General features: G+C 43.0%; 2 protein-coding genes and 1 non-coding gene across 7 annotated transcripts in view; all 3 read right to left on the minus strand.

Moving 5' to 3' along the window:
* Positions 1 to 1,865: 1,865 nt before the first annotated feature.
* On the minus strand, positions 1,866 to 4,327 carry tomm20a (translocase of outer mitochondrial membrane 20). The gene is made up of 5 exons (XM_062401325.1): positions 4,117 to 4,327; positions 3,774 to 3,820; positions 3,598 to 3,679; positions 2,710 to 2,852; positions 1,866 to 2,251 (listed from the first exon to the last, which is right to left on the minus strand). The coding sequence occupies exons 1-5, from the start codon at positions 4,235 to 4,237 to the stop codon at positions 2,207 to 2,209; spliced, it is 438 nt and encodes a 145-aa protein (XP_062257309.1). The 5' UTR covers positions 4,238 to 4,327; the 3' UTR covers positions 1,866 to 2,206.
* LOC133966756 (small nucleolar RNA SNORA14) lies at positions 2,535 to 2,668 on the minus strand. Its single transcript, XR_009923983.1, has one exon. It is a non-coding gene; the product is annotated as a small nucleolar RNA SNORA14 (small nucleolar RNA).
* A 1,215-nt stretch (positions 4,328 to 5,542) lies between the features above and the next one.
* Positions 5,543 to 13,888, minus strand: part of arid4b (AT-rich interaction domain 4B) — a 44,008-nt gene continuing 35,662 nt past the window's right edge. The window contains exons 17-24 of one of the 5 annotated variants that reach the window (XM_062400414.1): positions 12,461 to 12,643; positions 11,413 to 11,497; positions 11,196 to 11,331; positions 9,785 to 11,020; positions 9,534 to 9,644; positions 9,117 to 9,341; positions 8,778 to 8,924; positions 5,543 to 7,757 (exon numbers count right to left, since the gene is read on the minus strand). In XM_062400414.1, the coding sequence (XP_062256398.1) occupies positions 7,612 to 7,757; positions 8,778 to 8,924; positions 9,117 to 9,341; positions 9,534 to 9,644; positions 9,785 to 11,020; positions 11,196 to 11,331; positions 11,413 to 11,497; positions 12,461 to 12,643 (2,269 nt within the window). In that variant the 3' untranslated portion in view covers positions 5,543 to 7,611. Of the gene's footprint in view, positions 7,758 to 8,777; positions 8,925 to 9,116; positions 9,342 to 9,533; positions 9,645 to 9,772; positions 11,021 to 11,132; positions 11,332 to 11,412; positions 11,498 to 12,460; positions 12,644 to 13,888 lie in introns of all 5 variants that reach the window. The other 4 variants (XM_062400412.1, XM_062400411.1, XM_062400410.1 and 1 more) reach the window with 4 other exon arrangements.

Here is a 13,888-nt window from a genome sequence, read left to right on the forward strand (position 1 = left end):
TCTTCTGCATGCACACACACACACACACGAACACACACACACACACACGAACACACACACTCTGGGCCAGACCGACCTCTTGACAGCTTCTCCCTTTCCGCCGAATGGCAAAAAGAGCAGGAGTGCTGAAGCAAAGGCTGCAGAGCGAGTGCATGAGTTCATGGAAAATGGAACAGTGTCTACCATTTAGTCTCCACTCGACATTTCTGGGCCGCCGTTCAAATTTCATTTTTCATTCCTAATGTAGAAAAACTATTCCTGCCCCCCCCCTCTCGCTCTCTTTTCCTGGCAACCTCGAGGCCCGGGCTGCTCTGGCTAGAGCCCTTAGAAAAACAGCTGCAGACTTGGAATAAAAATAATCACGGCTCTATTTGTCTTCCAAGAGACACACTTTCGAGCAGACCTATTCCCTTCCCCTACGAGCTGCTCCACTTTCACTCTCCAGTAAACACAATAAAGCCATTCACAATAAAGACGTGTGTTTCTACAAGCTGGTTGGAAACAGCCACTCTCAGGATGGCGAGTCAGCTTTGTTCTGGCAGTGTCTGCATTTTATTAACCTGTGTCAAGGACTCATTAACATGCACTAGCACAGTTCTACTAAGTCTGAGACTTGCCTAAATTGCCTTCCTACATAGTGTTAAATATCTTTTTAATTGTGGTATCATCTTCAAAAAAGTCCTGAGCAATGTTTTTATCTTCGAATTAAACATTCCACACTTTCCATTCAGCAAAATGTCTATATCTGCCCACAGTCCATATTTCCAAACTGTTAAGGCTCCCCTTTTTCCTGTGCATTGCTACTGCCATCTGCTGGCCACAACACAAACTCAGAGACGCAGAGTGTTTTCGTGTTTTATTGTCGGGTTTTAAACACAAAGATATGTCCAGATATGAAAGACTATAAATATTTTGCACATATTATTCCTTTCTCTAATCCTTAAGATGTTTTCCAAGCACACCAGCAAAAATAAAGGAGATATCATACTCTGAGGACACATTAAACAGACTTTAGGGTTCTATGCATCGAAAAAATAAAAAGTCTATCTGTATTTGTTTATCTCGGACACTTGTATTAGGCTATTAAAAAAAGCCTAAATCGCTTTGCTTTATGCGGGACAAGCTCAACATTAGCTACTTCTTAGCATTATGAAGAAATGACAGGATGAATAAGAAAAATTACATTATTCAACAAAATGCAAATAATTAATATTGGCTAATGAAAGGCATTGTTTAATTAAGAACCCCAGCTTAAATAAAGTAAATTCAAAAAAATCTATTAAAATGCATCAACAATAACAGAATATTCATACATTTTTGGGTCACACAGGGAACAAAGTCCTTGCAGGTGAGAGACCATCGTCGCTCAGCACATTGTCTTCATGTTTCACGAGATGGCTGCAGACCATTGGACAGACACTTCTCGGATCATTTGCTAGTTAGTTTCAACAGACAGGACAGACTGTTTATCATTAACTCCTGTCTGGCAACTATAGATCATGTAACACCTCCTTAGTTTCTCATTAATACTTGTTTAGCCAAAGCATGATGTCCCATATTATTAATCAGGTTTGATAAAGTGCGAAAACTTAAGTGTTCATTTTCAATAAAATATTGCTTTAAAATATCACAAACATAATTTGATAGCAATTAGGAACCTTGTCTTATTTGTGACAGATTCATATCCTTTGCCATGCGCTTCTGATGGACATTTATCCTCAGTCCCTTTCTGTAACATCATCCCCAGAAGTCATGTGATGTCATTCATATGATGTCCGTGCAAACTTACAGACTGGACTTTGTTGGAACAGGAAATAAACAGACTGAAGCGGAGGCGTCACAGATTACAATAATCACCCTATAAATCAACTGCACAGCAATCATTTATTTTCTTACTATGTACACAACATATCAGCAGCCACCCCTTCAAAAAACAAGTTTTAGGAAAATAAATAGAATCAAGGGGAGGTTATAAAACATGAGACATGGGGGTAACAAGTTCAGAAAGATGGAATGTGATTAACATTTCCAGGAAACACAACCTTGACATAGTTCTCTAACCTTGCAGTGCTATGACAGAGGAGCTTTATCGTCATCTGAGGTCCAAAGATCAAACTGGGTCATTATAATGCTTTCACACATACCAAACAGTCAATGAATAACGGTGTCTGAAATCCCTTTACAACACAATAGTATTTTTATACATTCACTCCACATCGTCTTCTGTTAAGGGCTGGGAGCTGATGATTCGCTGAAAGACAAGAAAAGTTCCCATTTAGACAAAATTACGGGTGACATTAACAGAAAAGATAAACATGAATATGAGGCAGTCTCAGACATTACCCCTGAGGATTTTTCTACATTTTGACAGGATATTCCATACATTTCCTCCTGAATTCTCACATGTTCCATACAATTCCCTTAGGGGCCTGTTCAGTTCAGATCAAATCTAAAAGCAGCTCTTATGACATATGTAATGTTGTTAAACTCAAATATCGGATATAAAAACCAGATGTGATTGGTAATGTTATTATTTCTGTCTTAGAGGTGAAATAGCCAAGAGCTACTGACAGGGCTCTTAGCTTTGGATAGTTCTAAGATTGATCTTGCATCCTATCTTGTCCCAGGAACCACAATATGACAACTGGGGGGTTTATTAAGGATGCTTGGCTACTAAGGTCCATTTTTAAAAGTAGGATATATCCTCACCTGGCTGATGCTGGGCAGTTTGGTGAGCAGCATTTGGAAGACCGGAGGAGGCAGCGTCTGCTGAAGAACCTGGAGCAGCTGCTGAGGCTGACCACACACTGCAATCGCATTGGTCAGGTGGTCCACACCGTTCTCAAACTCACCTGTGTTGGAAATAGGTTTGAAAAACAATCTTTCAAAACAAACACGGGGGCTGGAGATGATGAGAAGAGCTGCAGGTTAGTTCCATGTTCCGACACCAACTTCAGATAAGCCAGGAGAGGGGACTGTGAGCAGACTACTAAATTAACCAATCTGATGCCACGCCATTAAAAAAAATATTTGTTTCACCCAAATAAAACTGCAATTTACTTTCCCCAGAAGTCACCTATTTGCAGCTCCAAAAAAAGCAGTAGCGTTGTACTGCCACTAGCGAGTATTTTCATACTGTGGCAAAGAAGTCTTTTCTGATAGCGTAGCATTAGCCAGAGCTAGCTAAAATGTTAGCAATTTGAACATTTCAGGCTAAAAATCCCCGAAAGTAAAACTGCAAGGTGTAATGGTTAGGGACATAGGCCAGGGGTATTAAAACTGGGGTCAGGGGACCCCCGATGATACTTGAGGGGTATTTGTCAAAAAGGCCTAATTTATTTCCAAAATATATTAAGTCATAAGTAACACAAAGACCTATGGTTTGACTGATGCACACACATTTCCTGTAAATCTAGTCAAACGGGGGTCTGTGTCAGTTAAGTTGGAATCCCAGTGCAATAGGCCGCAGAAGCCATTACTACTATACGGGGCTCGTAATAGAACTGTTGAAACATAATCCGCTGCTACACAGGAGCAAAGTATCGTGATCAGTATGAATGAGGCCAAGAGGAAAATGTCTAGGTTCACGTATGTTACCTTGTGACAGAAGCTCCTCTCCGAGCTGGATCTCCTCCAGGAAGAACTTCTGAACAGCCTCTGCGTCCTTCAGGTCCGGAAGCTTCAAAGTCAACACGCACGAGGTTAGACATGTTAGGTAAGGAAACAATTAGAAACTCCACCTGACTTCTAATGAACAGTGTGAGGTGTTTTACCTTCGAAAGTCCTGCGTTTGCTCCAGTAACGTTATTCTTCCGTCTCCCTGTGTGGAAAAAAAAGAGGTTTTACACGGTTTCCTGCAGAACTCCACGACACGCATGGTTCAAAGCTAAGCTAATGGCTAACACATGTTACAGCCTCAGTTATGTCACGGGAGAAGGTTAGTGTTCAAGTTAATAATCTCCAAGCTTCGACCAATTAAAATAAAAATGTATAAAGCATCGTATTTCAATAAAAAGTCCACTTGTGGCGTGTTTGTCACATGGAGCAGGAAGCTAACATGCTAATCCGGTACTAGACTTAGCTAACACAGCTCCCCCCGCCACCTCGGACACTTACGTTCCCGCAGCTTCTGCTTGAAGAGCGGGTCGCTCCGCCGCTTTCTGTCGAAATAAACACAGTATGCGACGAACAGGGCTCCGCACATCCCCGCGACGATCGTGCTCGTCTGGCCGCTCATCGTGTCTGAGGACCGCTGCACACGGACTCGGTCTGCAGCAGTGGAGCAACGCAGGCTAGCTAGCAGACTGCACACTGCGGAGGAAGTACGTCAGCAGTGACGTAAGACGTAACGTCGACGTTAAAAGGCCACATGTTTGGATACTGAGTGAATCTACGTTTATTTCTAAATGGAGGATCGAGGCGGTCAGAACTAAATTAAAGAAAAAAATATTGGGTCAATAATATCTATATTAATAAACAAATGCACCAATATATAAATTGTTTGGTTAAACTATTTTTGTATTTCTACATTTATATTTATTTTAACAGTTTCTGTAGGAAACGGGTCACTGAATGTGTTTTATAGAATAAACAATCTAAGCAGTTGGAGATATTCAGACGGATGGGGCCTCACCACCAGGAGAATGGAGGTGCAGAGGCTGTTTTGTCAGGCCCCTAAAGCCCCACATCAACCATGTGGTGACTGGATCAGGACACTGCTGATCATGTGGTCCTCTCTTGAAGATATGTGAATCAGAATTCAGCTTTGAACACCATGGGTTATTAAGCTAATATTGTTTCTACACTGCACATATTCCAAAAGGAGTTTGTTTATGTGACCAAATTACCCAAGAGGGCGAGGGGACCTACAGAGCCCCTGTAGTGCAGTCTTGCTGAAGGCCATACTTTGAGGAAAATGAAAATGTTTTAAGTTTAAAATGCTCCATTGTGAGACTGCATTTCCCTAATGGATATCTGATATCCTCCTCTGCAGCCATGTGAGTCACAGCATTTAGGCTAGAAACATGGTGTAAATAACACCTTGTATCTTGTCTCTGTTTCTTGTTTTTATTTGTAATGTTTGCAGACGTGGCCCCAATTCACTTTAACTGTATCGAATTGGCTGAAACTCTTAAAGTGCACCCACCCCCCCATCTGCCTAGTGGTGAGTTGATTATGAGTTCATTAAAATGTTTGGTTGAACAGGCCCTTTAATGTCATGTTTAATCCAGTTGGAGTCAACAGAAGTTTACTGGGCGTTCATATTTATAAAATGCATCATACCCTGAGCTTCTCAGATGTTTTGTATGTCAAAAATAACTACTTCCTATCACTTTACTGAAAATACATTTGCCAAATAAACGTAGTGGAAACAATATTTTCCTGATGTAAAAAGGGAGTAAAAAGTATCAATTTCACAAATCACCATGATCAAACATTAAAATAGAACTACCTCAAAAATAACCTTAAGGTCTGAACTTGGAAGAGAAAAGTTAAGTAAAAGCAAACGTTAACTTACTCCATTGACGGCACAGACACAGAGTACTTCACAAACTATGGCATTTATTTCAAACAGAGGCGTCTGCTTTGCTTACATTTTTACAATAAATTACACAATGACCATCATCAGATGAGCCTAATAAATACTATTGAGCATTTTTCAATAAGCTCCATTACTTTCTCTTTATCTATGATCCTGACCTCTTTTTTTCTCCATATACAGCTTCATACAGCTTTAGCTTCAGGCCATGTACAGGTTGGAAAATAGTTCTGCCGCATTTGAAAACCACCATTCTCCTCTTACAAGCAACAAGCTCTTGGAAAACAAAAACAGGAATATGAACTGAAGCAGAAACATGAAATAAAAAAGAAATAAGGAAAAACTAAGACAACTCAAGATAAGAGGCAGAACAGAAAATAAACTCAAATAAATTGGTTCCTAGAGAAACAGAGGACAAAGGAGGAGAAAAAACATGCTGTAACCCTCAGTATTTACACTCAAACTACAGTTAAAACCGTAAAACTGTCTGTACAGAAAAGTACATGTTATTAACAGTGCAAGATATTAAATAGCTTGACTCAAAACACTTCTCAATATACAAATGTATAACAAAAGCATACAATTACATACAAGTGCCAAACAAAACGCAACTTCAGTTTATCGTACAATGGGGAGTCTATACAAAGGAAACACTGGAGATCTTCCGAAATGTACACACACGTCACTTTATGATATAAATGCACATTTCATTTACAATATTGATCTGGTTTTAGCACAAGAAACAGAGACAAACTTTTTTGGTAGGGATGAGTATGAGAGGAAGCTGGCGTGTCCTTACTGATTATGAGTAAATGAGAATGAGATGCTGTTGCTTTATTTTATGAAGCAAAATGAGACTTGATTAAATAACGTCATGAAAACACTGGTTATGTGGAACTCCGCCTCATTCATGTGTCAGAGCTGAGTTCATGCTGTAAATAACTTCTCCTGCTGTGGCGGCTGCCTTCCACTGATGTGCACCATCACATTCAGTGAAGACGATGGGATCGGGGTGATGAAAACCAAATAAAAATAAAGCAGATGAGCTTTTAAAAGGCAAATTAACTCAAGTAATGTGACCACTGCATTCGCCGACTCCATCATTGCACATTTTCACTTGTTGCACCCGAGCTGAATGATTCGATTTCAGGAGATCCATAGCAGGAGCTCTGCTTTTACAATTCTTCAAAATGACCATCACTGATCAAAAACATTGTTATCAGTCTCAGCCCTTCACTGCCGGCTCACTAATGCAGAAATCTTCAGTCTTTCATAAGGGACACATTATTCCAGTTTGACCCTCTGATTTGAGAATCGGGGGGGGGAGTGACGTCCTTTCTCAAAGTGCCCAGCAGAAAATAACAAAAAGGCACTACAGTATCATTCCTTATTCATCATATTCATCCACTGAGGCTGTCAGTGGACCTGTGATGGTTGGAAACCCTCTCTATCACCACCTGGTGTGACTCAGTGGGAACACTTTCGGGACCACACCCCTTGACATGAGAAGACCATCGTCAACCGCTCGAGGTTTAAAGGCCTTGTAATGCGAGTGGACAGAGAAACTGGCAAAGTTTAATTTCAAAATGCCCATAATGCCAATGTGGCAGTGTTCCTCGGAATTCCCCAGGATAATAAAAACACGGCAAACGCAGGCAGTGCCATGCTGAGCCATGAGGACAGAGCACAAGGGGTCACTGCTGGAAATCGTCCGTTACCAATACAACTTTTTCAAATGGAAAAAAAATTATTGCTTGCAAAAACAATTCTTAGAAATGTTCAATTAAAGAGAGCGCTAAAGACAATATTTTTGATGTTGTTGACAAATTTCATCCCCCCTACACAATCTTCATAAAAGTGCACTTAAGTGCCATTAGCTTGCCAAGGAAACAGTTGTCAATAGAAAATAGTGCTTGTTTCTTGTTTTTTTTTTTGTCTCTGGTCTGGATTTTGTGCCCCAGTAGTTACAGTATGTAGGTTTAGTTGTCCGTCCTGTTTGAAGGGAATGGGGGCGGTGACCCCAGGGTGCTGGTTAAGTGCTTGGTGCGGTGGCTTGTTACTGGTTCGTCCTGTCACCTGCACTCCACTGATACCCCAGAGTTCTGAGAGGAGGAGGATGACACCGGAGGGTCAGCCAGCGTCAGCATGACCGCTGCAGTCAGAGAGCTGGAGGACGGGGAGGAGGAGGAGGAGGATGAAGAGGAAGCAGCCACTGTACCTGAAACAGAAACAGGAACAAATTTGATGGTCCGCAGGTCTTCTTAAGTAGATATTTATGGATCACTTAATTAAAATAGGTTGTATCATCTTAAAGAAGTTCTTAAAAACAGATAAGTTGTTACTTAATATTTGCACTGGGTAACTTTTAGCTTTGACTGTTCAATAGATCAGAGTCCCTGAGAGAATGAACATAGACTCAGTCTTTGCCATAATTCAGTCAAAACTAAGCAAACAGACTCAACGCTAAACGCTACAGAAATAGTTTTGTTCCATATGAAATTGATTACTTGAATGGGTTATAGACAAATTTGCACTTTTGTCCCTATCCAGTTTTCTGTTGATAGCAATGCATTTGAGCACTTTTTGTCATGGTTTGGTGGTTCTGTGCGTTTATAATTTTGTTCTCTTTTGGCTGGATGCCTTTTCTTTTTATTGCTGCAAAACAAATCTACGGTTATAACTAAAGTAACTTTAACACATGAATTCAGGGGGATATCACCTTATCTATTGTTTACTTAATGTTAAAACTTTAAAAAAATATATTTTCTTCAGTATCAGTTTAATCCAGTAAACAAGGCAGCCAATTGCAAGCAGTAAGAGTTTGAGGCTTAAATATAGAAGCTAAAATACCTTCAATAGTTTAAGATTGAAGTAACAAATTCAGGCAAAACTGGTCCTCAATTGAATCCACCAACTGACTTTAGGGGAACTTGAGTCAGTTTGTTGTGGTTTCAGTTAGTTGAGGGATATAAATGTTCTGTTAAAGCATTAAGGCAACAATGTTTTAAAATACTACAGCGTGATTATCGTGCAAATAGAAGCAAGATAAAATAACATAATATCAAACATGTTGGATGATACAACTAAATAGCCTCAGCTAAATCAGCATAATCATATTTGTGCCACTAGTCCTAAAATGAGTTATTAGAATCCCTGAAAACACTTTTAACAAAATATTACACAATAGTATAAAGTACATGTATTTAATAGTTCAGGGGAAAACAAAGTGTGCACTCACTTTCCCGTTCCTTCTTCTTCATGCGTTTTCGTCGTCGGTCTATGGTTGCCACCTCAGACTTGAGGGAGAGGTAGTGGTTTCTGATGTCCTGCAGTTTCTCTTGAAGAAATGAAATCCTCTCCAGACTGCTCATCTTCTCCATGTCAGCTGAGCAGAACCAGAATGTTTTTTTCAAAGGATTTTACAGGACATAGACACATTGTTAAGATAACCATGCATAAAGCTCAACTTTAAAAAATAGTTGCTACTTTATTAAACTGAAAAAAAATATCTAGATTTTGACTATTTAAATGTGGCCTGATGGAAATATTCTTATTTCTGGTATTTTGTGACACTTACACATCTGGAAGCTCCACTTGTAGACACGCTGCGATCTCCCATGGTGGTCTCGGTGATGGCTGTGGTCGGCTTCACTCTGCTTGTGGTACTTATGGCTCGAGGGCGGAGATCGTCCGTGACACTTGGGTGAAGCGGCAGCCTTCGTGTCTGATGTGTTGATCTTAGAGGGAGTTGATTTGGCACTGCCCTCAACCACAGACTGGTCCTCACTATCACTGCTGTGGGCTGGAGGAGCGAAGACAGAGATGTGAGGACAACAGAAAATGGACAATGATCCGACAATCTCATTTCCTTTCCTGCCTGAATTCGGTAAAACGCTGTCAGTAAACAAGATAATCTGAGACAAAAATTCAACAGCTGATAAAAGAATTGGCAGAATTGGAAATAAGAAGGGTAGCCAGGTGCAGATCTCCTTACCTGTTTTCCTATTCTTTTTTGGAGGCACACCTAAGCTCTTGCGGTTTGGCTTTTGTTTCTTTGAGGCTCCGCCTGTCTGTGATTCTTTCTGCCGCTTCTGACTCGCAGACGCTGCAAAGAAAAACAGAAAAAAAGGTTGAGTGAACAGCCAGACTGTGAAATGAGCTGTCAGCATGTATTTCTTTACCCTTCAATCCTGGAGAAAAATAATTGAAAAATACACGAAATATCACATTTACCGTTATTTGTACCTTTGGACTTCTGCTCGCTCTCCTGTTGGCTGCTGCTGCTCAGCTCGAGGCTGCAGTTGCTGCTGCTGTTGTTGTAGGAGAGGCTGACGTCGAAAACCTTCGTGGGTGAACTCGTCCCTTCGTCCTGAGGGAGGTCTTGCAGCTCCCCGCCCAGACTCTCCACCTCCACCGTGCTGCTGTCCGTCTCACTGCGCCCGCCTGCCACCTCCTCCTGTATGGGTCCTGGGGGAAGAGCGTCAGCAACTGTCTCTGAAGGCAAGGCAGGGGGTATGGACGGCGGTGGGGAGGAAGGCTGCACTTGAACAGAGTCTTCCACGGTGCTGCCTCCTCCCGAGGGGGACTCAGGCGTTGTTGGCGGTGTGTTGAGTACAGAGTTACTGCCGCTGCTCGGAAACTCCTGGAGTTTGTCGTTCTCCATCTGCTCCTCTGAGGCGTCTTCCTCGGGCCCAGCATCCTGGTCCAGACCCGGGTCCTCCAGGCACGAGGGTACAGGCGGGGGAGGAGAGTTTGCAGCCTCTGTGTCCGAGTCAGAGAACAACTCTTTGAGAGTTTTCTTCGGCCACTGCGCCTGGATGCTTGACCACACATCCTTTTGTCCTTTAGCACGGACAGCGGGCCTTTCCTCAGCATTCCCAGATGCCTTTGCTCTCTTTTCAGGAATCTCCCAGAACCCTGCTTGTCTGCTTGATTTGGACTTCTCCTTCATCCCGTTGTATTTCTTAGAAGGGGAACCTTTGGTCTTTGGGCGGCCTCGTTGAGGTCCCTCAGCCGGAGCCTCGGCCAGCGCTGCACCCTCAGAATCGGAGCTGCTGTTAGATGAGGGGCCCCTCTCCTCCCCGGGACCGGCCACTCTCTCATCCATTTTCCTGGGAGAGCCTCCAGGTAACCAGTCGGCACTTCTGGTGTTCCTCGTCTTAGCTTTGGATTGGCCTTTCAGGGTCCTCTCAGCTGCACTGTCAGATTTCCTCTTCCTGGTGCTTGCCTCTCCCTCTGACTCAGGATGACTTCTGCGCTTCCCAGAGTCTGTGCTCTCTGCATTGACTACATCCTGGCTCTTTCCTGAGACTGGTGCAGGTCTGGATCCTTCAGGAGGAGTCCCGCCCTCCCAACGCTCTGATGTTTGCGGCGACTCTAGTGGGGCCTTTTTGAGGCTGCCTCTGCAACCTGGGTGATCCTCTTCAAGATGCTCCGCCTCGTCATCCTCGTGCTCACTCTCGTCAGAGGACATCTCCGAGGCTAAGGCAAACAAAACAGAGCACCACTTAGTTTTCAGTAGTATATCAACAAGCATAAGTAAACCTATTCAGAGTCAAACAGTCCTAATCTGCAGGCTATTGAGTGTTGCTACCTTGCAAGCCATTGAGGATAGAGGTAATTTCTATAGACTTGACTGCAGTCCCTTTGTCCTCACCCTCGTCCATCTTGGAAAAGACATCCTGACTCAGGCCACATTTGGAGCGCGGGACGCGGTTACCGTTCGGCGACGGGCCAAGGACTTCTCTGTCATTGATCCTCTCCAGCCTGTCTCGCTCCCTCTCATTTTTGTTCTGTCAGAATTGAAGACAGTCAGTGAGTCACGTCATAGCATCAAGTTGAAGGTGAAACGTAGCAACTCTCCAAACTCGTACCTTTATTTTTTTGCGGTGCTTTATTTTTGAAACATTCTTATTGGCGGGGCGCACAATCTTGTCAGCTTTGATCCATTCATCATATCTAAAAAAAAAGTACAAAAGGAAAAGGAACAGATTCATAATTCTGATCTTTGAAAGGAGCGTGAAGTCTCTCACACCACCCACCACACAAACACCTCTACTGTCTGACCCCAACATGTTGCTGTGACAAACTAAGCCTGAACAGCACAGGGAGAAATCCCATGGTGTTAATGTGGGAAGAGGACAAACCTTTTCACGATGGAGAAAGAAACAATATTAACACCGACCACCACACAAATCATGTTCCACAAAGTTCCGACAGTACCAGGGGTGCTACTTGTGTCGTATGAGGGAGATGAACAGTTTCACAACATCACACACACACGACAGACACAATGCAGAGAAACATCCCACTGTTTCATAGAGTGCTAGAGGACCACACAACGACATTGAGACAATGGAATGCTGATTGCACTAGTTAACCTCTGTGTCATGGTACCCTAACACTCTACTTAACACTGCATTAACCCTGACCCGCTGGGGAGGGGGGAGAGGGTTGAGAGGTAGAGGTGAGTGTAGCAGCACTTTGGTTGGCCTTTCAGAGGATTCAGAGAAGGGTAGCTCACATTGAAATACCAATTCGTAAATTTAGTTGAATCAGAACCACTGGTTAAACTGGTGGAAGTTCAGTCTGTCTGTGGATTTAGTTACGAGACAGACAGCTGGGGGACAGACAGACAGGGGATTCAGTCAAAACTGAGTGAGGGAAGCTGAGGAGTGATCCACATCGACCCAAAACTCAATTCTGTTTCTGCCACTAGAGGGCCCAGTGTGCTCCATAATCAGAGTACTGACCATGGGACTGGATTGGATGAAGCAGAATTGTGAGGAAGGGATGCTTTACTACTGAAGGGATACCCAGTGTAGCTGTGATCCCAAAGGTTAAGAGGTGTCTTTCTTTTGATCTTTCTTTCTTTAGGGTGAATATAGACGTTAGGTGATTTTTCCCCAGGTCCTGTCTTACCTGACGTTCCAGCCACAGTAGTGCACCAGGTAGAGCACCTCTCCCCCCTCCACGTCTGCCTCTTTCACAGTGGCCGCGTACGTCTTCAGATTGCGGGCTCGCCCATACCTCACCTGCACCTTCATCCCCGGGGGGTAACACTCAAACTCCTCCCCCTCCTCCCCCTCCTGACTGCTGTCATCCCTGCAAGAAAAACAGTTCAGCACTTCCTGGCCCTAGGCTTCCCCAGTGAACACCACAGAGCCCCTCCCGCAGCCGCCCACCCGACTCACTGCCTGCTGATGCTGCTGCTCCTGCTGCTTCTTCAAAGGCCTGTTCTCTATCATATTTGCTCCACCCTCGCCTGCCATGTCCCATTACAACACTAGGCCCTTATCTATAAACAAACATTAACTTTCCATTTTCTGTCCTGGTCCAGTCTAACCTATAGCAAACTGCAGCATAAACAACTGAATCATTTACAGCAAGCCAGTCAAAGAACAGTACATGGAGAGTTTCAGCAAATAAAACATCATCTTTTCATGGCAAATATAAATCATCTTGTATGGGAAATTACTCTACTGTTAGACTATCTAACCCTACATCCACACAGCAGCTACTTGGAATTCTCATTTACACAAACACACATTCTCACGTACGTACATACACGCTCACACATACTCGCACACACTCACTGTAAGAAACAAAGCAGCCACAAGGAGGAGCTAGTGGGGAACAGTAAGGACTTGTCGAAGCTGGAGGGTGTATGGGCGGTGCAGGAGTGCCGGTAAGTAGTTTAGGCGCAAGGGCCACTGGGCCAGGTTAGCACGGCAAAGCACAACTTGGCAGGCAGCGACTGAAAGCCAGACTAATGACACTGGGAGGAGGCACCGCTGCGAGGTCCAATGAACATCAGTGCTCCGCGCAATTCATCTCACAACTTACTGCACAGGGCATGAACTTCATGCTGAAGAGGAAGCCACTATCAAATTGTGACAACTGAGGAAACTGACCACCCTCAACTGGGGACACCCTTAACTTGAAATTACAAATGATGTTGAAAACCCACCGCATGTATCAGATTTATAGAATAAAAGAATAAGCGCCAATAGGTTATAACACATACCCACACACAAACACACAGAGCTGCATTAATACGTCATTTTCATCCAATTTCTTGTTGGTTCTCAAATGTGCGAATATGCGTTTTTTCTAGGTCTTATATTTGTAATTTTGGTCAGACACAGACATAATACATCTGATCAAGTCACCATGCTAAACCAAGCGATTAATCAAAAACTAACCTGCATATTAACTCCTCACAACAGCGATTAAAATGGATCCATGAAAATGGCTAAAGAAACTCTTTTCATGAGAGATTTGTCATCAATAAAAAGGTAAAAGGTAATCAGCACTCAGGCACTAACTTTACAAATACTGAAAATCAAG

This window comes from Platichthys flesus, chromosome 12 (genome assembly GCF_949316205.1).
Source record: "Platichthys flesus chromosome 12, fPlaFle2.1, whole genome shotgun sequence".
Taxonomy (NCBI): domain Eukaryota; kingdom Metazoa; phylum Chordata; class Actinopteri; order Pleuronectiformes; family Pleuronectidae; genus Platichthys; species Platichthys flesus.

Excerpts from the sequence above, each read along its gene's own strand:
- tomm20a (XM_062401325.1), bottom strand. The coding sequence starts at position 4,237 with ATGAGCGGCCAGACGAGCACGATCGTCGCGGGGATGTGCGGAGCCCTG. Across the intron at positions 3,821-4,116 it reads CAAGCAGAAGCTGCGGGAAC|GGAGACGGAAGAATAACGTT; the intron begins GTAAGTGTCCGA and ends TTTTCCACACAG. Across the intron at positions 3,680-3,773 it reads CAAACGCAGGACTTTCGAAG|CTTCCGGACCTGAAGGACGC; the intron begins GTAAAACACCTC and ends TTGACTTTGAAG.